Source organism: Schistocerca americana, chromosome 1 (assembly GCF_021461395.2).
Source record: "Schistocerca americana isolate TAMUIC-IGC-003095 chromosome 1, iqSchAmer2.1, whole genome shotgun sequence".
Taxonomy (NCBI): domain Eukaryota; kingdom Metazoa; phylum Arthropoda; class Insecta; order Orthoptera; family Acrididae; genus Schistocerca; species Schistocerca americana.
Genome location: NC_060119.1, coordinates 389,458,685 through 389,483,338, shown reverse-complemented (window position 1 = coordinate 389,483,338; position 24,654 = coordinate 389,458,685). Strand labels below are relative to the sequence as shown.

Genomic DNA, 24,654 nt, shown 5'->3' with positions numbered 1-24,654 from the left:
TCCAAACAAACTGAAAATTTTTAAAAACTAGATGTTACCTGACAACCCAAGCAAGCTTTGGAATGGTTGTGCATTTACTTGTAAGCAAAAATTGATTGTGGAAGTGGAGAACTGGCAGGTAGGACTGGATTCTCTTAATTGATTTTGGAGTATTTACATGACCAACCGAAAATTGGTTTACAAAATCAGGTTTTGGGAGCTCCATTCATACAGAGTGTACGTGAAGTCTTTAACGTGACAGTTTTAGCTGACAAGTATTTTAAACGTGGTTGCTCAAATACCAGTAGAGATCAGGCATGATGTACCTCGTTTACAACACGGTCAGCCTCGGGAAGCAATTGCACAGTAGCCATTACTGAATGCTTTGTGTTTCTTTTAATTTTTTTGGAAATAAATGAAGAGACTAGTCCTGCTCCAGCACAGAGTTTGATTATGCTCTTTGCAACATCAGAAGGGATTGATGATGTCTATCAGCACATGCCATGCAGAAATGCAGAACAATGGGGCAGGTTGCTACCATTCAAGGAGGAGGCAGGACTTGGTTCCTTGCTCTCTTTCCCCTCTGGTGGCCATAATTCTAGTTTGTTTAAGCTTGCAGTCAACTGTAAGTTTATAGGGTCAGCACTTTGCACTGTAGCAAACAGAAAACAAAACCTATCAATGTATTTCAAGCACACCAAAAGTCTTCCCTAATGAGCGAACAGAGTTACTTTCAGTTCTAGTTTTACACAAAGTATGTTATCGTTGGTTTTATCTGTAGTAATTTCAAATGCCCATGAAAGGTCGAAATCAATATTCTCCCAATTTTGTAGTTATGAAGTTGGGTAGGAAAAGATAATGTTTAGAAACACCTTAAGACAGAGCAGCACTGCTCACTGTTGGGAAAATCCTGCTGCTGCCCTAAAGAAAGAATCATTTGTTGGAAGTTTAAATAGAGCCAGAAGAAGAAAGCAAGGACCCCAGACATTCCAGTCAGAAAGCTTCCCAGTCACCGCTTCTTCTTCTTCTTCTTCTTCTTCTCCTCCTCCTCCTCCTCCTTCTTCTTCTTCTTCTTCTTCTCCTCCTCCTTCACTTTATTTTATTTTTTATTTTTTTTTTTAAACAGTCAGTTTCAAAGCGCTAAGGATTCATCTTTTGGCATTTAACATGACAATCCTTTAAATCTGTGTTGTCATTTACAAACAAAAAAATTTAACACAGATTTCAACAAAAGCATAAGCGAATTTTGACAAAAATATATGTGAATTTCACCAAAAGTAGATGCTACATTTCCAGGTCTCTATGTGTTATGCATAAGGTGAAAAGATAAAGGAAAATTGAAGGGGATTATGAAATGCACTACAGGACATTCTGGAAATATCGAGGTGGATAACATGGCTAAATTTCACCACATCCTAACAACAAATCAACATTTAACTTATTGTAGTAATTTTCAGCTAAGTTATTTATATGAAAAGAAATGTGTGTGTATTATACTCATTCATTTTATTGAGATCTGCTCTCAGTCTCTTGTCATTCATTATTTTGCAGTCTGTTCTGCAAGATGTTATACAGTTTCGCCAACAGAGGGCAGAGATGTTCTCACCTACCACTCCACTGCCTCCATCCATCACTGAGTATATTCCTTGGACTGCTGCTGTTGGTAAAAGTGGAGTGCGAGATGCTTTAAACAAACAGGTAAAAAATGATTTCCTCCAGAAATAATTTTTTTACATCCAGCTGAAATGTACCTTGCTTATGGATTAAAAATGCATTCCAGATAAGTGTATTCCAGACTGTGACTGACTGCAACCCATATCTTTGGATTTTGTTTTATTTTTGAATACAAAAGCCTAAATACCGGCCCCCATCTAAAGTGCAGTTTTAGTTACCTGACATGACTTCACTTGTTGCCTTCTTATTTTGCATTAAGTATTCTTTTGTTTGGTATTTTAATTACTGAAAAATTTCATTGTGACAAGTTTTTCGTGCCGTTAGTAGCAAATTTCACTCGTGAACTTTTAAGTCATAAATTCATAGAGTTAAAAGTTTATATAGATTGTATACTTGAAAAAATTCACACTTACTGGACTCATTGTGGTCAGAATTCATTTTCAAAATGCTGTTTTGCATGCAGTCCTGCTATTATTTTTCAGTTATAAGTTAAAGATGATTATAAAATACTGTATGAATCAAATATTTGTTTTATTGTGTTTTTGGATTTCAGCGAAAACTCACTCTTGAGTGTGGATCCTCCATTACAGGGGATATTGTATTAAAAAATCAACTGTTTGATCAGTTGGTCAATTTGATTGATATTATTCTTGATGGACACAAATGTCGTCTTGAAAGTATTCGTGGAACCGAAAAATTTGATGGCTTATTTCTGCAGTATGAACGTGAGCGGATGTCTCTGATTCAACCATTTTGTAAGTTCCAACAAAAAGCTATTTTCACAATCAGAGAACTTTTTTATCTGCATGTAGCAGAAAAAAATCATAGACAAAAATTTCAATTTTTCAGGATAAAATTTAGTTATAAGTATGGATAAGAGCTACAATTAAGTAACATATATGTTGGTCATGGGTACACGTACAAAAACACCCCATCTTTGGCATTAAAAAATGATGCTGATAAACCAGACCCATCACAAGATACTTGATGTTCTGTTCAGCTTCTTTAAAATTTGAAGTGCTTTTGGAATAATATGGATGCACACGACATATAAATGCAACAGTACCAGAAAAGATGTTCATTTCAAGTGGAGAGTGCCAGCAGGTGTTCATGTACTCCTCACTCCAGTTCGCAGCCCTATAAAACTCTGGCCATACACATAGAATGCCTAAAAGCAGCCATTTCCAAACTGTCATGTAGAATTTGGCATTGACAGTCTCACCATCAAGGATGAAATTTCAATGAATCATTTTGTTGCTGTTAAAAAAGGTGGTCAGTATTACCTTGAACCACGGCTTTTGGTGGCAACTTCTTTTGGGATATTAGGAAATTAGGGAACACTCTTGATGTGATACTAGGACCTCTGGATTACTCTGGAAACAGAAAGTAATATTTTCTGTACTTAAGGTCTTCAGAAAATATGGATGTTGGTCACCTGTGCAATCTTCAGCAGTTTTCATTCATCTGTTTATCTATTCATCCATTCATTCAGTCATAGTCTGTCTTCCATAAATCTCAGCAAAGTCTTCAGGCATAGGGAATGAATCAAGTTATACACAAACTGACTAAAGTTAACACATTCACAACTATGGGAAATATTCTAGATTACCCTTAAAACAGCTACTCTGTAAAAAGCTTCTGTTCTTCTTGTAAGCTGCTCAGCTGCTGCTTGTATCCTTCATGGTAAGCATTTAAGCAACTTCTCATATAAAGATATCAGATGTGTGTATACTGGAAAAGTTAAAACATACGAAAAGGAATGTTGCTGCGCCCCCGCCCCCCCCCCCCCCTCCACACCCCCCCCCCCCCCGCCCCCCCCCCCCCACACACACACACACACACACGAGACTGCAGTCTGAAGCAACCGTAGCCAAACTCTGTGTCTGTGGAGTTGGTGTGTGTGTGTGTGTGTGTGTGTGTGTGTGTGTGTGTGTGTGTGGTTTTTTTTTTTACAAGGGCCCTACAGGCGGAAAGCTTTATTGGTGACAGTATTTTTTGCTGTACCTATCTGCGACTCAGCATCTTTGTTGTATGGTGAGTGGCAACTTCCATATTCAATCCTGGATTTCCATTTGTTTAAAATTTAAAACTTGTTTCATGTAAACATCAGTGTGGATAGGAATGTACAACCCCAAGTCAAATTATTCTGGTGAGTTGTACAAGGCCAATAGCAAGCTCTCTTAGTTTAGTGTAGAGTTTTTGGGGATTTCCAGTTTCCTGCCTGACATCTTCAGACAATCTTTTAATGATCATTACATCAGAAAGTAACGCCCCATTTTGCATTCTGTACGAAAATTGCCATATACGAGATGCTTTTTCCTTGTTTGTTAGCTGTGCACCATGAAACAGATTTACCCCTTGCCCAAATTCTCAGTAATTGATGATGTAAACAGAGTTCTTGCTAATCACTAATTCCTTTGATACCATTTCCACAGTCAGTCACTGATTTTGTGCTAACGGCTGTGTCAGCTGTGCAGTGCTTTCCCGTTTGTTGACAGTTGACCCAAATATTACTCACAAACAAAAACTTTCTTCTCTTCCCCAAACCAATATAGCTCCTTATCACGGCTCCCATTCCTTACTTTTGCACGGCATCACATAAATGTTCCCCATTTCTTGTCATATGTAACAAAATTCGTTACATCTTGCTCCATCTCACTGTGATTCAAGCCCCTCGCTGTGACGCAAGCCTCTCGCTGTGACGCGAGCCTCTACACTTTGTACTTATTTGTTTTATCAGACAAATTTATTTCATCTTATAAAATACCACATTACATTGAGCAAACTATCGTGTCTTTCCTTGCATACTTTTAACACACTTTTCCAGTTTATGTATTAGTCCATTCGTCAAATTTAACTAATCTTTCACAGTTTCTTCAGAACATCAGACTCTGTTAGCCCTTCAGCTCTGATCAGAACTCCATGCTGCTGTGAAAAGACCTGTGGGATTATAGGGGAGGGCACCAAATTCATATTATTGAGAAAAAATACCTTTTTTCACAAAGCACCTAGCATCCTGCGCACGTTGGTCTATCGATTACTCAATGATTATTAATGCATCCGGGTTGATCAAATTGTAAGTTGATTTCTGAATGAATCGTAAGTTGATTTTTGAATGCATGCATAGTGTACGTGATGTCTCTTGTCATCGAGAGGGTGAATGACAATCGCTGTTTATGTGGTTGACTGGGTTTGCAAATGATCAGTATTGCTATAATTACTAGCTAATTCTGTAGATTCAGACTACCAGAGTGGAAGTAAATGACAAACAGGAATAACAGGCAACAAAGATTACGTCTTGTCTTTGTGTATCCAAGAAAATGAAATTTTGACAGAAAATTTTTGGCCAGACCGCTACATTACTAAGAGCCAGTTATACCGTCCCCGGATAGCAGCCGCTAAAATTCTATTCTGGGAGTAGTGCGGAAAATGCGTTGTACGAACATGTAATAACGCCTAACTGGAGAATAAATGCAGGATAACTAAACCAGTGATTGTGGTGGGGTTAGTGAAGTTAACCAGAGAATAAATTTTGACATTGGCAGGAATAGGTACGGAATCAGTTATGACAAGATTGTTTGTTGGAACGAGGAAGGAAAAGAACGGGGACACTCACAAATTATGGGAGAATATGACGATTCCAAATTTATGTAAAAATTTCATACTACTACTTTTTGATCTCATGCTTCAGAAGCTAGAGAGTATGAATGAAATGTGAAACTATTTCCTAACATAAAACTTTTTGCTTGTAGTAGGCCTAATAGACATTTGATATTGGTACTTCATGAATTATATTCTGTCGTTTTATAAAAATTATCATTTGTGCCAAAACGGTCTCGTTTATTTGGTGTGTGTAACAACTGCTGCTGTATTAGGTAGACCTATTTCGTTTTATCTAGCAGACAGTGACAAAATACACATAATCAGATCGAGAAACCACATCAGTCTTAGGTACTATTTGTATTAACAGCTTTTCTAGTATTAGACAGCTACATTTCGAATTTTCATGTAGCAAAATGTTGACGAAGTATAAAGCTGTGGCAAGATTAGAGAGAGAGAGAGAGAAAAGCTAGGACATAAGGATTGAAGAAATGTGTACTGCCTTGTTTGTCTCTTGTCTTTACTCGTTTTATGGATCCGATATTTAATTTTATGTCACACAAAACAGCAAATTCTTAGCTGTTGTTGTTGTTGTTGTTGTTGTCTTCAGTCCTGAGACTGGTTTTTTGATGCAGCCCTCCTTGCTAATCTATCCTGTGCAAGCTGCCTCATCTCCCAGTATCTACTGCAACCTACATCCTTCTGAATCTGCTTAGTGTATTCATCTCTTGGTCTCCCTCTACGATTTTTACCCTCCACGCTGCCCTCCAATGCTAAATTTGTGATCCCTTGATGCCTCAGAACATGTCCTACCAACCGATCCCTTCTTCTAGTCAAGTTGTGCCACAAACTTCTCTTCTCCCCAATCCTATTCAATACCTCCTCATTAGTTATGTGATCTACCCACCTTATCTTCAGCATTCTTCTGTAGCACCACATTTCGAAAGCTTCTATTCTCTTCTTGTCCAAACTAGTTATCGTCCATGTTTCACTTCCATAAATGGCTACACTCCATACAAATACTTTCAGAAACGACTTCCTGACACTTAAATCTATACTCGATGTTAACAAATTTCTCTTCTTCAGAAACGCTTTCCTTGCCATTGCCAGTCTACATTTTATATCCTCTCTACTTCTACCATCATCAGTTATTTTGCTCCCCAAATAGCAAAACTCCTTTACTACTTTAAGTGTCTCATTTCCTAATCTAATTCCCTCAGCATCACCTGGCTTAATTCGACTACATTCCATTATCCTCGTTTTGCTTTTGTTGATGTTCATCTTATATCCTCCTTTCAAGACACTGTCCATTCCGTTCAACCGCTCTTCCAAGTCCTTTGCTGTCTCTTACAGAATTACAATGTCATCGGCGAACTTCAAAGTTTTTATTTCTTCTCTCTGGATTTTAATACCTACTCCAAATTTTTCTTTTGTTTCCTTTACTGCTTGCTCAATATACAGATTGAATAACATTGGGGGAGAGGCTACAACCCTGTCTCACTCCCTTCCCAACCACTGCTTCCCTTTCATACCCCTTGATTCTTATAACTGCCATCTGGTTTCTGTACAAATTGTAAATAGCCTTTCGCTCCCTGTATTTTACCCCTGCCACCTTTAGAATTTGAAAGAGAGTATTCGAGTCAACATTCTCAAAAGCTTTCTCTAAGTCTACAAATGGTAGAAATGTAGGTTTGCCTTTCCTTAATCTTTCTTCTAAGATAAGTCGTAAGGTCAGTATTGCCTCACATGTTCCAACATTTCTACGGAATCCAAACTGATCTTCCCCGAGGTCGGCTTCTACCAGTTTTTCCATTCGTTTGTAAATAATTCGCGTTACTATTTTGCAGCTGTGACTTATTAAATTGATAGTTCGGTAATTTTCACATCTGTCAACACCTGTTTTCTTTGGGATTGGAATTATTATATTCTTCTTGAAGTCTGAGGGTATTTCGCGTGTCTTGTGCATCTTGCTCACCGGGTGGTGGAGTTTTGTCAGGACTGGCTCTCCCAAGGCCGTCAGTAGTTCTAATGGAATGTTGTCTACTCCCGGGGCCTTGTTTCGACTCAGGTCTTTCAGTGCTCTGTCAAACTCTTCACACAGTATCGTATCTCCCATTTCATCTTCATTTACATCCTCTTCCATTTCCATAATATTGTCCTCAAGTACATCGCCCTTGTACAGACCCTCTATATACTCCTTCCACCTTTCTGCTTTCCCCTCTTTGCTTAGAACTGGGTTTCCATCTGAGCTCTTGATATTCATACAAGTGGCTCTCTTTTCTCCAAAGGTCTCTTTAATTTTCCTGTAGGCAGTATCTATCTTACCCCTAGTGAGATAAGCCTCTACATCCTTACATTTGTCCTCTAGCCATTCCTGCTTAGCCATTTTGCACTTCCTGCCGATCTCATTTTTGAGACATTTGTATTCCTTTTTGCCTGCTTCATTTACTGCATTTTTATATTTTCTCATTTCATCAATTAAATTCAATATTTCTTCTGTTACTCAAGGATTTCTACTAGTCCTCGTCTTTTTGCCTACTTTATCCTCTGCTGCCTTCACTATTTCAGCTCTCAGAGCTACCCATTCATCTTCTACTGTATTTCTTTCCCCCATTCCTGTCAATTGTTCCCTTATGCTGTCCCTGAAACTCTGTACAACCTCTGGTTTAGTCAGTTTATCCAGGTCCCATCTCCTTAAATTCCTAGGCAGTAAAGACTGCAGATTTTCTGAAGAGTTCTTGTTCTGCCGGTTACAAATAATCCCATCCAGTATTAATTGTGAGAATTTTTTTAAGAGGGACAGGATATTAAACCGGCCGACTGGGAGCAGGAGAGGCACCACAGGACATTTTAATTTCCACTGGTATGAATATAGTTGAATGGCACCCATTACAAAATATACACGTTTGAATTCCACACAGTGAAATACAGAGACGTGTGATGGAAAAACGCTGTGTGAAGAGGCGTGGCACTGCACTTCGGCACGCTTAAGACCAAATAACATGTCCTACGTTCCCTCGAACATATATATCTTCAGAAAGATGTGTGCTACAAAATGAAGATATTTTTGAAAAGTTGATTTTTTTTTTTTGTCATCCTACCTCAAACACTCGAGGGAGGCGGAGCGCCACTATCTAGTATTATACTGGTTCAGAAATAGTGTAGGTCTGGACCTGATGGACAGTGCAGTCTGAGTTTTAGTGGGGAAGATGGTGGTCTCCACATGACCCGTGTTTACATTAAGTGATTTTGCTGTTTTGTCTTCGTTTATTGCTCTCATGTTAAAAAGAAAGAAAAAAAAAGATGATTTCTGTGACCGGGAGTGAATTAAATTACATTTACATAATTACGGAAGGCTAAAATATGTTATTAGTTTCAGATTTTCTTTCGTTTCCGCCTATCTGACAGTCAAGAGTTAATCACCTTGAAGAACAATGAAGTTATTTTTGTCGGTTTGTTAAATAAATTTGAATTTTATTAATCTTTTCTGCTGAGGCAGCCAATTTATTTGAAACGAAGTTTTTAATTCCACACTACTGGCTAATTTCAACTGTTCGCTGCATTTCAAGTTCGCGTTTTCATGTTCTAGCACGTATGGCATTATGCCATAATAAAGAACCGAACATGAGATAATATGGTACTGTTACTCCCAAGAAAATTTACATCTGAATCTGGACATACGAATGTGCACTTTAAACTGAATTATGCATTTTAGTATGGTTCACAAAATTCCCTTGCTCTTGGAGTATCCTCTAATGCAGGGCCGGCCAGAAATTCTGCACGCGTGCGGTGCTCCTGCACATGTGCAACTTCCGGGTCACAGTGTGCACGCCGCAGCCGTCAGCGTTCATGTAGTGCTTGGTTCTACGCACAGATGTCGCTTTATCCACTTCCTGAGGTACTCTGTACCTGCGAATTCTAGTGCTCTTTACACAGCTTGCAAGCCAACCATGGGAAGGTATTTCCCGTATTAAACAATTAAAATACTGTCACAGTCTACTCATTGAGACGTCTACTTTTATGTTAACAGTTTAGCCCAGTAAGACAAGTAATACAGTTAACAACCGTTTGTTTTTATTAAGGCAGCTTGACTGACGGTACGTAAATATGTGTAATGTTTTTGATCTAGTATTTAAGAAAGAGAGCACTTAGCGACTTCCAACGAACCTTAGTCATGATTTCAAATAACATTAAACCAATGCAAGGTTTCCTACAACTAATTCTCGGTGCTCTCAGTTACACCCACATAATTTCTGTCTCACTGACCTCTGAACAGAATTACAACCGCAGACCTCTCGATGATGACCTGTACCATTATTGCTATATCTTTCATCAGTTCTGTCTGAAATCTGCATAATAACCGACAATTAGATGAATGTTATGTTTTATCGACTTCAGCTGAGCGTAGCCCTTCACACATTAAAAAAAAAGACCCTAAATGTAAGTATACAACAATCGGTTTGTAGGCGACTTGCCTACAACAAATAATTGCATAGCCATCCGGCATAATGAGGTAACGAAAAAATATTTATTCGTGAAAACTCACAATGAGAAGAAAACTAAAAACAACAGAGAAGTAACAAAAACTAGGAGATCCTATAGTCTTACGGCAAAGATAAAAAACAACACATGACCAAAAAAAACTCTCGCGCACTTTTGATCTCACTTTGCACCAGACATGAAAAATACCACTGCCACACAGCCCCCCCCCCCCCCCCCCCCCCTTAGAGTGCAGAGCCCCAGGGATATCTTGATACTTGAATTCTATTCGACGTCCAGCTCTGGTGTGCGTCCGGTGTCTCGGGGGCGGTGACATTGTTGTTTGTGGTGGTGATTCACCTGTCTCGGACGATGTACTGAGCGGTGTTTTGGTATGCTCTGCGTCCATCATGTGTTGATGCACAGGCGTGGTGTCACAGGTCGGAGAGGGTAAAACCCATGCTGGCTTGACATGTTCAATCGATACCTTTGTCGGAACACCATTGTACATTATGTCCACAGTATGCTTATTTGTACTCAGCACCTGAAATGGGCCCGTATATGGTGGTTGTAAAGGCGATTTGACTGAGTCTGTTCGCAACATTACGTGAGAGCAATGGTACAAGTCTTTGTGTACAAACACCTTACGGTAACCATGGCGAGAAGGTGGCGGGCAACGTATATTTGTGCAGTGACGTTTTAGCTGTTGCACCCAGTGTGTGAGGCCCTCTGATCCAGGTAGTAAGGTTGGTACTAAATAATCTGCAGGAATCCATAGCGGCTCGCCGTAAACCATCTCGGCAACTGATGCACCAATATCGGGTTTGTGAGCTGTCCACAGGCCTAACAACCCTAGTGGTAATGCTTCCGTCCATCTCTCTTGATGACACATCAATGCTGCTTTGAGTGTTCTGTGCCATCGTTCGACCATACAATTACTGGCAGGGTGATAGGCAGTTGTGTGGTGGCGTTGGAAACCGCACATTTTGGATAGCTCGAGGAGCAACGTAGATTCGAACTGACGTCCTTGGTCAGTTGTGACATGAAGGGGGCGTCCAAAACGGGCAACCCACGTACACAGAAACGTCTTAACAGTAGTTTCGGCTGAAATATCGACTGTTGGAGTTGCTTCTGCCCATCTTGTGCACCTATCTATGGCCGTAAACAAATATCTGTAACCCTCTGACTGTGGGAGAGGTCCAACCAGGTCCACGTAAACGTGTGCAAATCTAGCAGAGGTACCTTGAAAATCTCCAATATCAGCACGCACATGTCGTCCTACTTTACTCTGTTGACAAGGAATGCAGGAACGTACCCAAAGGCACGCGTCTCTTTTCATAGAAGGCCACACATAGCGGTCTGTCAGCAGCTTTATTGTAGCGTTGGCTCCTGGGTGCGATAGTGTGTGGACACTGTCGAATGCCGTCTTGCGCAATATTTCTGAAATGAATGGTCTTGGTCTGCCTTGAGAAAAGTCGCACCACAGCTTCCGCTTGGAGTTAGGCACCAGAATTTGCTCGAACTTCAGACCTGTAGACGGGTCGTTTAACAGCTGTCGTAGCTCTGCATCCTTGGTCTGTTCCACTGCAAGTTTATCATAGTCTATAATTTTTGAAATCCCGCAAATACGTGAAAAATAGTCAGCCACTAAATTTTCTGTGCCTCTTAAATGGCGTATATCTGTCGTGAACTGACTTATGAACTCAATATAACGGAACTGTCTTGGTGAGCATTTATCACTGGTGTTTTTAAAAGCCGATGTTATGGGTTTGTGGTCTGTAAACACAGTCACTGGTCTAGCCTCTATTTGTGGGCGGAAGTATCGAATTGCTTCGTAGATCGCGAACAATTCTCTGTCATACGCGCTCCACTTCTGTTGTGCAGTCTGTAACTTTTTAGAGAAAAACCGTAGTGGTTGCCATTGCCCTTCTACACGCTGGTGCAGCGCCGCCCCTATTGCTGACTGGCTCGCGTCTACAGCAATAGCTAGCCGTGCGTAGTGAACTGGGTGAGCGAGCAACACTGCTTTGCTTGAAGATCATTAAATGCTTTGTCCATTTCTTGTGTCCACTTAAATATTCGTCGACCTTTGGCGTCGTGTTCCTTGAGTGCATCAGTGAGTGGTGCTTGCACCGCAGCCGTTGGTGGTAGGTGACGTCTATAAAAATTTATTAATCCCATGTATCGTCGTAGCTCTTGGTAGTTTGTCGGTTTCGGAAGGGCCTGTATCACCGTGATCTTCTCTGGCAGAGGCAATATACCTTCTGATGACGCAGTATGGCCGAGGAAAGTGACTTGGTTCTTGTGCATGATGCGAACAATTCTCTGTAATACGCGCTCCACTTCTGTTGTGCAGTCTGTAACTTTTTAGAGAAAAACCGTAGTGGTTGCCATTGCCCTTCTACACGCTGGTGCAGCGCCGCCCCTATTGCTGACTGGCCCGCGTCTACAGCAATAGCTAGCTGTGCGTAGTGAACTGGGTGAGCGAGCAACCCTGCTTTGCTTGAAGATCATTAAATGCTTTGTCCATTTCTTGTGTCCACTTAACTATTCGTCGACGTTTGGCGTCGTGTTCCTTGAGTGCATCAGTGAGCGGTGCTCGCACTGCAGCCGTTGCTGGTAGGTGACGTCTATAACAATTTATTAATCCCATGTATCGTCGTAGCTCTTAGTAGTTTGTCGGTTTCGGAAGGGCCTGTATCACCGTGATCTTCTCTGGCAGAGGCAATATACCTTCTGATGACACAGTATGGCCGAGGAAAGTGACTTGGTTCTTGTGCATGACGCATTTATTTTCGTTTAAAACGACTCCGTATCAGATAGATGCTTGCGAAGTTGACACAGATGCTGTTCATGTGTTTGACTGTCCAGAGAGAAAACCAAAATGTCATCAAGATAAGCAAAGCAAAATGTTAATCCCTTTATCACCTCGTCGATAAAATGCTGCCAAGTCTGTGCTGCGTTCTTAAGGCCAAAAGGCATAAATAAAAACTCGAATAATCCAAATGGTGTAATCACTGCTGTCTTCTGAACATCTCTTGGAGCCACTGGTATCTGGTTGTATGCTTTCTTGCAATCGAGGACGCTAAAAATTTTCGCGCTGGCCAAAGCACATGTGAAGTCCTGTATATTAGGTACTGGGTATCTATCTGGAATGGTTCTTGAGTTTAATGTTCGGTAATCCCCACACGGTCTCCATGATCCATCTTTCATACATACTAAGTGTAGGGGTGAAGACCACGGACTGTCTGACCGGCGAATTATTCCCGCTTGTAACATTTCCTCGAATATCGCCCTTGTTTCTGTCAATCTCTCTGGTGTGATTCTACGTGCTCGTTGTGAAACTGGTTGTCCTGGCGTGGTACGAATATAGTGAACCGTACTATGTTTTTATTTTGTCTGTCCATCAGAACATCTCCGAATCGTCTCTTCGTCATGTAGCTCTTCGGCTACAGAGTTGCCAATCGCCTGTAGCTTCTCACAAGTTGTATGCCCTTTAGTGCTTGATATTGCACTGTTGTCCGTCAGATTTAACAAATGTTTTCCTTGTAAGTCGACCGCCAACTCGAAATGTACCAGAAAATCAGCGCCCAAAATAGGTTCTGATATACCAGCTATCACAAAAGACCAGGTAAACTGTTTGGAAAAACCCACATCAATCTTGCAGACTTTACATCTGTACGTGTTAATCACCGAGTTATTCACTGCCTTCAAACGTGGCTGTATGTCTCTTTCGTTGTGTGGTGCATGGCTGACAGGAAGCGAACTAATGTCTGACCCGGTATCCACCAAAAACCTTGTACCCGTAAGTACGTCTGATACATACAATCTTTTCGAAGCAGGAGGCATATGTATTGACGACTGTTGTTGCTGACATGAAAACACTGCACTGTTTCTGTACAAACCTTGGTTGTCTGAGTAGGTGCATGGTGATGTACATCTTGTAGCATCTCTCCCAAAACGTTTATGGTACCAACACACCTTACGCTCATCCTCTTGTTGACTTCATGTTTCACGCCCAGCCCGGTCTCTCTTGCGCTTAAAGATAACTTGTGGTCGTTGTAGCGTGCGTAGTTGCGCTCGCAAATCCTCTATTGCAGTTTTTAAATCTTTAATTTCGTTTGAACTTTTTGTTGTTTGTCGCGTTGCGACCGTGGCACAGTTTACTGCTATATCATCAGTTTGGTCGTGCTGGTAATGGTAGTTACCGTACGTGGCATCTGTCGACGTCATTGCGACTGTTGCAGTAGGCTCGTGCGTCTCGTAGATTCTGTCTGCAGCGAGCAGCAGTTTGTCAACTGATCTTTCATCGTATATAGCTAGTGTAGTTCTTACTTGCATTGGTAGCTGTTGTTGCCATACGTGGAGTAACAGTCTATCAGAGACTTTCGATCTATCTACCAGGCTGCGTAAATGACGCCAGTATTCTGACGGGGTCCTATCTCCCCGTTTCTCTTGGTACAGTACTTGTTTGACTCTGATGTCGACTGATTTCACACACCGAGAAATTAATTCTTCTTTCAGTCTACAGTATGCTCCTTCAGCAGGCGGGTTCACTATAATGTCAGATATCAAAACCGAGGTCTGATGGTCCAAATTACTTATCACCAAGGTGAACTTCTCGTGATCACTGAATATTCTTTGTTGTAGAAATATATTTTCGATTACCGCGAACCATGTGTGTGGCTGAGAAGGCATGAATGGGGGTGCCCGTAATTGCAACCGTTGAGTTGGTGAAGCGTTGAAACCAGCGGCTACTTCCGTTGCTGTTACTTGCTGTGGTTGTGCTGCCATGGTTGTTGAACCAACGTCATTCCTTTGGTCCGGTATATGCTTTAAGTTCATATCTTTCGAAATATGCAACTGTAAAGTTTCTATCTCATTCTGAAGCCTATGAATTTCTTCCGTTATCGAACCGTATCGTTTGCCATCATCGTTCATTGCTTTTGCAGTTAATGTTCGATGTAGCTAACGAAAGATTTAAAGTTCCTTAATCGAAGGTCACCAATTATGTAGGCGACTTGCCTATGACAAATAATTGCATACCCGTCCGGTATAATGAGTTAACGAAAAAATATTTATTCGTGAAAACTCACAATGAGAAGAAAACTAAAAACAACAGAGAAGTAACAAAAACTAGGAGATCCTATAGTCTTACGGCAAAGATAAAAAACAACACATGACCAAAAAAAAAACTCTCACGCGCTTTTGATCTCACTTTGCACCAGACATGAAAAATACCGCTGCCACAGGTTTAATGACCAATTTTCCTGATAATAATGTAACATGGAGCAGAATGATGCAATAATGCACAGTTAGTAAACAATAATTTTTAATTATGAAAGGAATAAATCCAAATACGTTTATCACTGGTCATGAGAAATGATATAGTTAATATCGCGCACAAAAGCACGACTCATTGACAAATGCAAGCAGTTGCGGGAGATTTTCATTACTGATGCTTGATCGAAACGACTGAGAACATAGATCTTCCGTTCTTTGCTTTTTCACAGTACCTGGCATTTCTCAGTACTTCTCTGTTAAGGTTACGGTCACCAGGGGTAAACGAAACTGGGTATGTTGCGTTCTTGCTTGTACCACATAAACAGGGAAGAGGAGCCACCGCCGTTCATTTAGGTCACATGTCTAATAACAGATGTCGCTGTCGCACACGTGGGCACTTGTGCAGCACTTCCGCACGTCTGCACACTGTGCAGCGTTTGGCCGGCCCTGCTCTAATGTCTTGATTCTTATATAACATAATGTAAAGTCTTTTAATGTTTTATACGTACGAATGTACGGGCTTCCTGCATCATCGTAGCTGTGCAAGCGTGGCGATGCCTGTCATCTGACCCAAGTGCTGAAACGAATCTATTTCTAACAAGTCGCAGGAAAATATTCTGAATGGTTGTTGGAAAAATTTTACTTTCAAGTAAAGTAAATTTCCTTTTACACAAGAAGAACTCTGTGCGCGAATGTCTGATGAATTTCATAAATCACAGAGCGTTTGATTCTCATTCAAAAATCAAATCTTTTAGGACGACCATTTCAAATATTTTCGAGCCCAGACCAACATTTATGTCGTCGTCAAAAATTTTACTGGCACATTTGTGTGATGTATCTTAAAGTGTAACACGCGCAAAAAAGATCAACATTATGTGTGAAAGCTGAGCTTCCCTTGCAGCTTAATAATCTTAGAGACTGTGTATATTAATTTAAATCATTACCTTTTCCTATTTGTGTGTTTTCACTACTTAACAGTGATGTTGTGATTGGCTGACTACATCATGTGTCCTATGCTCTGAATATCCGCTGCCATCGGCTGTCAACATTGCTTGACATGAGCTATGACTGGCTTACAAAACTGCATCGCAATCTCGATTTCAACCCTTTGGAAAGTAACATGCAGTGTTTGGTGGAATTCAAATTTATACTTTCCTAATATGAAAATATATAGTGTACATGTTGCTGCACATCAGACATCTTTCCAAAACATGTTTTTTCCCCTGAGTTTCGTTTTCTAAAGTGCCGGGAAATTCTACGCCGGTGTATAAAACCACAACTATTGAAAGGATTGAGATGTTTCACAGTTCCAAGGAAAAGTATATGTTGCTTAACACGGAAAAAGTGTATTTTCATCCGGGAGAAACTGTATTTTTAACTGGGAAATCCGGGAAAATTCCGGGAATTTTTTTCGTCGTCCACGTATACACCCTGTAAAATGCACCCAGCCAAATCGGATACCTTACATAATGCTATATAGACTGCCTCAAAAAAGAATTCATCCAGAAGCTTGTAAAGTTTTCACTCTTGTCTGTGTGCCTTTCAACGACACAAATTATTACCTTTACTCTTTAAGTTATTCACATTTGACCGGGACTTTCCATTATCACAATTCCACAATTGTGTTCTTCAGTTTTTTTGGTTACATACAAGCTTAAATGCATCGTGAATGTTGCCATATTGCAATATCATCGAAAATATTAGTCAAGATATTGCTCCGTGACGTGTTTTCTAAATTGAATCATTACTTTTTTTATTACAGTGATAATGGAAGAATATGAAAGGGCAGCCATTCTAGCAGAAAAATACTGTGATTTTCAAATCTTAATTGAAATTTGTGAATCAACAGAAAATCAAGAACGTCTGGAACAATATACGAAGAAATTTGCAGACCAGGTATGATAGTAAATAATTTAAAACTAATAAATGTATGATGATACCAACTAACTGAACTAAATTCACATTTTTTTTTTGTTTAGAAGTTCTCCCATTTCCTTTTTAATTGGTACATCCGTGAGAATAAACAAGGCAAATTGCTGGAATACTTCAAGATGCGCAAGCTGTCCCCTGACCAGCAGCATTCATTGACAGAATTTTTGACAAAGTATCCTCATTTGTCATGGATAGCTAGTGTTTTTAGTAATGAATTCAATGATGCCAGCCAAACATTACATCATCTTGCAAAGGAAGAAACTGAACTTCTCTGCAGAAAAAAGGTATCATTCATAAAGCAGTACATGTATTCAGTTGGTTTAATGAGAGACACAGCATTATCTGACATATTTAGTACGTTTATTTGATTTAAATATTTAATATAGAACTGCTTTATTGGAGATCATTATTATATAATTTGCACATTTAGTTCCTCGCTATTGCATTTTTAAACTTTCCAGTGTTTTTAGAATACTTCCACTTTTCTCTCACAATAATTTTTTCACTACCAATAATTATCAACTATACACCATAACATTCTTAAAAGTTAGAGGCTTTTACAAACTATGATAAAATTATGGTGTAGTTTTACATAGATGTTTATGAAAAATAAATACAAACTTGGTTTCTTCAAAGTACAAACTGTATTATGTAGCAGCTGCTGTTACGTAAGGACAGTGAGGAAATGTGCCTATATCACCTGACAGTTGTCAAAGTGAGTGACAACCAGTCTTTCTGTGGAATTTAGCAAGTTTAAGCTTTGAATCAATTAACTTTTAGTTTTTAGATGATTGTCTCACTGGAGACACTACATTTTCAACAGAAATTTATGAATTAGAGATAACAGAAGAGCATTGGTGTTGACACGCTATCTTGCCAGGTGTAAACAAAATTTGTGCTTTCTACAAATTTTGGCAATAGTATCCTCATTCAGACAATCATCCCCATAATTTCAGTGTACATCTGACTGAAAATATATTTTTGAGAGCTCAGCATTGTTGTGCATGAAGTATTTTGTAGTAAATGAATTATTCTGATTTACAGTTGTGAATTATACAAATTTTGATTGTTTGAAAAATCATTTCTCCTTAAATTCAGTGTTGATAGTTACATAATTAGTGTAATATTTACACCTTTCTCCACTTATTGATCAGTTCGTTCTAAGGAAGTTTTTAAAAGTTTACTATTGCAATGTAAACATACCTCTTAAAAAGTCTACTGCTATGGCATAATATTGTATTCAGCATGTATTATAACTGTCACATTGTGTTCCAGTTAGTTGTTGCTTTCAACAGCTTTGTAAGTTATCTGTGTTGGAAATAATTTCCCTCTATTTTTGAGTTTGCTACAAGTATCTGTTAGTGTGCATAATCTGTACGAAACAAGACTTCTCTGTTTACATGTCTTCAGAGAGATGACTTCCAAAATCTATCAGTTGTTGTAACCATTGTCCTTGAATACTTTCCATATATGGCTCACTTCTTTCATTTCAGTGCCTGAAATGCCTTCTTCTCAGTCCACCAAGTTCCTCAGAACAGAATGTTTGTGCAGTGGGTGGTGATAGCTGCATGCTACACAAATCTCTGAACAGAAGAAAGATCAGCCATCCACAACCTAAAGACAGACACTCGTTTAATCATCCTCCTTGCAGACAGAGATTCCATCAGCGTCATGATAAATGGCAGTGATTATTAGATAGAAAACATGTGCCAAATGTTGAATCCTCCACAAAAAAGCCCTGCCATAGTGATCCCATTCTAGAAGTCCAGTATAATGTCCAAACCCTACTTGAATCCTAAGGCATATCATAGAATCGTTCTCCTGAATCCAGTCAGATTTCCCACCCCGTATCCTAACACACCCCTTATTCTCTCGTCATCCCTAGAACCAGCTGCAAAGCCCCCATCCCCAACCCCAAAATCACCCAGAATTGTCCTGTTCTGGAACAACTGAGCTATGTCTGCTGGCAGGGATTCAACTACCAACAATGACCCAGGTGCAAACTGCACCACAGAAGAAAAAGAGAAAAACAAATGTATATCTAGTATTCCATACATAGACAATGTATCACAGGAGATTGCAAATATTTTCAAAAATCACAAAGTAAAAATTGGGTTTTCTACATCTAATAAACAACAAAAACTAAAACATAATATAATGTGTAATCATGATCCATATTCAGACTCTGGAATATACAAGGTAACATTTCAGGAATGCTCCATGTTCTACCTAGGATAAACAGGCCGAAATTTCAACACCAGGTACACAGAGCACACTAAAGCCTACACACACAACAAACACACTATGTCAGCAATAGCAACACACATATGTAATACAGGACACCCACTTGGAAAAAAAGGGCAAAATGTCAAAGTACTCCATCGACTAATTAAAGGACATAAACTGGATTTGCTAGAAGAACTAGAGATGTATTCACATTACAGAAAATATGAAGGTAAAATATTAAATGAAAAACTTGAAAGTGAATCAGTGAATTTCTTCAGATGTTTTGATAGAATACTTAAATAAAAATAGTAAAACATAGAAATAAGCACAATTGTAAAATGGATGTAAGTAATTTGAGCCAAACTGTTAAGATAAATGACCTCTGTTCAAAAGCGTATCATAATGTGTGGATGATGTACAATGTTATCTCTGTGGACTACCTGTAAGAAGATCTTTGTAACTATCTTGTTTATATAAGACATTTTTGATGTGTAAAGTGTACAAGTTGTGTGTGATGTTTAGTGTGTGTGAGACTCTGCACAAATGTACAAATTCTTCTAAATTTAGCCACTAACTTCACCAAAACAATCGATACCCAACCAAAACATCACACATTTCTTATATACTGTAGTAAAAGTCGACAAAATGAAGCAGGCGCACACACACATACACATTGACAACATCAATAGAAATGGCTTAATACACACAAAAAACGCACTTGAAAATGGGAATCATTTCGCGAAATGTGTCGTGCGAAAAGTACAATAAATAAAAATCGTGACTGGTAGCAGAAGATTTATTTATAAACAAATCTATTGTTTTCACAGTCGCAGGCTTTCAAAAACCATCTATAATGGATCAAGAACCAGACATTTGTCCCAGCCAAATCCAACAAGCTGTAAAATGTGTGATCAGGCCAATTACTTGATGGTGCATTGACAGGGTATTTGCAAGCCATTTGGTGTACCATATCCACTCCATATGTAGAGCCATTAGAAAATGTAACTATATCTGGCCTCTTTTTCAACTCCAGTTCTAACGTAAAGATGCATAGTGCTGAGAATTGGGACATTTTGTTGCACTTTCCCTGGTAAACTGTAAGTGTGATATTTCTTGGTACTGACTGGAATTTCCTTGTGAGATCAAACTATGGTGCCCACTGTGGTGAAAAAATTGTCACATGTGACATGTTTTCCTTTATTGAGGTAAGGTTGCGTCTGTTTCTTCACAACAAAATCACCAAGACACTCATTAATCAGCCTAGTGCCGTCCTTTCTTAGATAAGAGAAAGTATTCACACTATATTTGGAGTCTGTATCTGTTGCCATCCAGTACTTCTGAGCCTATTTGTCTGGTTTTCAGGCCATGAACTGTGTGCACCTGCAACGGCACTTTAAAGGAAAAAGCTGTTCGTCAATTGTTATATGAACTCATACCAGGTTTCTTTTCTTTCAGTCGTTCTGATCTTGTGGATCTAATGTTAAATATGAAATAATGCATGATCTCTCTAAATCAGTTATGAGCATTTGTTGACTTCACAAAATTATTTCCCCACACCGTTGACTGCAAGGTGTCTAGTTCTAAGCTCTTCACTCCTATAGCACTACGGACATACAATATAGCTATAACAGCTTCCAGTTCATAGTCCAATCATCTGTACCCAATACTTGACATGCTTCAGTTTCAGTGCATTGTACAGTGTGATTTGAAATTTGTCCGTGATCATAAGATGCCAAGCACTGTAATAGGTCTCACTAATGTTTTTGTTTGCACATGGAGATGGTCCTGTATAGTCTTTGAAAATATTCTGTTGTCCACATCTGCCAGCTGAACAGTCATCTGTAACTCCCACTTTTCAGGTCTTCCATCTGGTGCTACAATATCTCTACCTGAAGTTAATTGAAATAGTCCACAACCCTGGTCATTTCGTTGACCACAATGTCCTCATCAGTATTCAGTAGAACATCGTGACAAGTATAATCATCTTCTGACGAAAAGTCTAGAACGACAGGTGGTGGTGTAATTCTTTTCAGATGAAGAATCCAGTGGCTGGCCCTCAGATTCATGATCCAAAATCTCATTCAGCGCACTTATAATGTCCTCTTCTGTACATAGATGTTTGGTCGTAATAAATTTCTATGTTTATTTACACAGTTAGAATGAACAGCAAAAACCGTATTTCGCGAGATAAAGCGCTGGCTGCGTAGTACTTCCATACATGGTCAGACATGTTGTAACCTGCTTTCCCACTCCTCCCCTGCTGGAAAACAGAAATATCAGGCAGTGAGATGAAAGAGTTCTGCAACTACTTACCAAACACAGCCTAACAATAAACATGAAGCTACATGAAAAATGCGATTGTTATAGCGGCTGCAGCAGAGGTGTCAGAACTGACCTGTCCGCCATTCTAGGTGAATCTTCATATTTCTCTTCTAAGGTTTTTCCACAAAATGTAAAATTAAGCATTGCAAATTACCTTATTTCATAAGAGGTCAAAGAATTTCAGCACTCTAGGTAATAATGCAAAAGAATGACAAACGAAACTATTAAGAAGTGGGTCACAAGTGACCCAGGTGCAGTTCTAAAGTTAAGCACATTGTAAACCATTGGTTCTTGCTGTCGATAGTGGCACTATTCCTTTTCAAGAATACATGTCATTACACAAATTAATTGCCACAACAGTGGAGTCCTTCCTTTGACTACATTCTCACTCACACACTAGTGATAACTCTACTTCTCGTACATTTAATGGGCCTCAGAATTTATTTAGCTGCTTGGCTTTGATAGTTCCCATCCTTGTTTTGTGACATTGAACACACAAATATGATGACCCGAGACACAAAAATCTTTATTTCTCCTAGTTATAATTTTATTGCAGATTCCATTTCGTTGTAATGAAAATAAGTCCATATTCAAAGTCATTTGGTTTTTGGAAAGGTGGATAATGTGAGCACATTTTTGGCATTTTATCACAACAGAACATTGCCGTTTATTTTGCTTTTATGATATGATTTTAATGTTTTTGTGTTTTAGATCTATCAGTTGCCTGTAATACATGACCATATTTAATTTTTTCCCCTCAGTCTATGCTGTCACTTTCAAAACTTGCACATTTGGCAGCTGGTAGGCAACCCACAGAAGAAAACAAGGAATTAAGATCAATTGATGATGACTTGACTTTAATTGCGCACCAAGAAGATTTACCAGAAACCGTTTTCACTGCCCTGGGATTTGATTACAAAAAGCAGAAAGTTCTTACTCCAGCTGAAATTATAAGGGTGAGTAATTATTATTGTTATGAGATGTTTTACTAGACCATTCCCCTTACCTTGTGTTTTATTAGTCTATTTTGGACATCCATAAATAGCAGTTCACTATAATGCTAAATCTGTATCAGTAGATGAACTTAGTATAGTTGATTCATGGACTTACCTCCTGTGACCTGTCATTTTTATGGTGAGTATCAATAATTTGATGCCTTGTGTAGCACACCATCATCTTTAATAAACTACAGGAAAGTCCGTGGTGGAATACAAACAGCAGAAGAGTTAAAGGCAACCAACCATTCACCATATAGTTGACACATTGAGTGATTGCAATGTTTCAGTCTTGTTTGTGTGTCTGTCAGCTCCTCAGTGCCTCAGCTAAACATTGAGTGGTTAGCTTTATCAAAGCCATTGTTTAATTTCTGTCATCTGTTATATTGGTGATTCAATTTTATTTAACAAACATCACAACATTTCTGATCTGTATGAAATAACTTTTAATCGATTGACCCTGCGTAGAATTAGTTTGTAGCAAATAAGCTCCTTTGTAATACAGGCAAAAAGATTGACTGTTTCTATTACTTATCTCGAAGCATACAGCAAGTAAATGTGACAAAAGTTTATGAATATTGGAGGAAAAGATAATAATTCAATTACATTTACTAGAGGATCTCATGGGCTTCCTACCAAATGTTGAAGCTGATAGATATTCTTACAAGCTGTTATTGTTTGACATTTTTGGTCTTTTCTGGCAAAAGAAGAAACACACACACACACACACACACACACACACACACACACACACGTGCGCGCACCTACCTTTGTGATACCAGCCTGGCAAATAAAGAACAGTTGCTAACATATTTTATCCTACAAATATAAAAGCGGTTATATCATTTGTAACCTCTGCACAATTTAGCCTTTGTTCATTGGTAAGATGAAAGTGCAGTTCATCTCAGAAAAAGACCACAGCTCATATGCCCTCCTTTGAATGTTTATGGTACTGTATTTTATTTTGCTCCAAAAGTTTCCTTGAGAAATTTCTGTAAACAGTTTTCATCGGGTAAACTAAGAATATACACTATGTGATCAATACTATTCGGGCACCTGGCTGAAAATGACTTAAAAGTTCGTGGCGCCCTCCATTGGAAATGCTGGAATTCAGTATGGTGTGGGCCCACCCTTAGCCTTGATGACAGCTTCCACTCTTGCAGGCATACATTCAGTCAGGTGCTGGAAAGTTTCTTGGGGAATGGCAGCCCATTCTTCACGGAGTGCTGCACTGGGGAGAGGTATTGATGTCGGTCAGTGACGCCTGGCACAAAGTCAGCGTTCCAAAACATCCCAAAGTTGTTCTATAGGATTCAGGTCAGGACTCTGTGATGGCCAATCCATTACAGGGATGTTGTTGTTGCGTAAACACTCTGCCACAGGCCATGCATTATGAACAGGTGCTCGATTGTATTGAAAGAGGGCAATTGCTATCCCCGAATTGCTCTTAATCAATGGGAAGCAAGAAGGTACTTAAAACATCAATATAGGCCTGTGCTGTGATAGCCATGCAAAACAACAAGGGGTATCTGAAATCTCGCGTACAGACGTATGACACAAGTGACACCCAATCACCTGATCATGTTCGAAGTCCATGAGTTCCGCGGAGTGCACCATTCTGCACTCTCATGATGTCTACTGACTACTGAAGTTGCTGATGTGGAGTACGTGACATCTGGTGACAGCACAAAGCACCCAATATGAAAAACGTATGTTTTTGGGGGTGTCCGGATACTTTTGATCGCATAGTGTACCACAACATCATCATACATAAAGACCGGAAAAATTTGCATTTTGTGATAAATGCAAAATAGATGGAAATTCTGCCTTGAAGTGCAAAAATGCAAAAATACTTAATAGATGCTATTTCTTAGCGAATTGTATCCAGATGAACTGTATTATCAGTGTTAATTTGAAATAGCCTTATTTTCTGTGTATAAATATTGAACGTGTGACCAGTTTTCAGTTATTGGTATTGTATTGGCGAAACCCAGTTTAGAAAGGTAATATGCGTAAGAACCTGTTTGCAGTATAAAAAATTTATGAACATGGCGACGATATCAATGCAACCAATTATTGGTGCCATGCCAGTTGTGAGCAATTGAATGATGTACTTAAGGTACATGCCACATAATGCAACTCAATACTCATGTGTGGAACCTAG

At 39.3% G+C, this 24,654-nt stretch overlaps 1 protein-coding gene across 3 annotated transcripts in view; it reads left to right on the top strand.

The window, feature by feature from the left end:
* LOC124601810 (nuclear pore complex protein Nup133) overlaps positions 1 to 24,654 on the top strand; it is a 131,738-nt gene that overhangs the window by 83,703 nt on the left and 23,381 nt on the right. The window contains exons 15-19 of one of the 3 annotated variants that reach the window (XM_047136275.1): positions 1,531 to 1,677; positions 2,207 to 2,408; positions 16,778 to 16,911; positions 16,998 to 17,231; positions 22,257 to 22,451. In XM_047136275.1, coding sequence (XP_046992231.1) covers positions 1,531 to 1,677; positions 2,207 to 2,408; positions 16,778 to 16,911; positions 16,998 to 17,231; positions 22,257 to 22,451 — 912 coding nt within the window. Of the gene's footprint in view, positions 1 to 1,530; positions 1,678 to 2,206; positions 2,409 to 16,777; positions 16,912 to 16,994; positions 17,232 to 22,254; positions 22,452 to 24,654 lie in introns of those variants that run through there. The other 2 variants (XM_047136273.1, XM_047136276.1) reach the window with 2 other exon arrangements.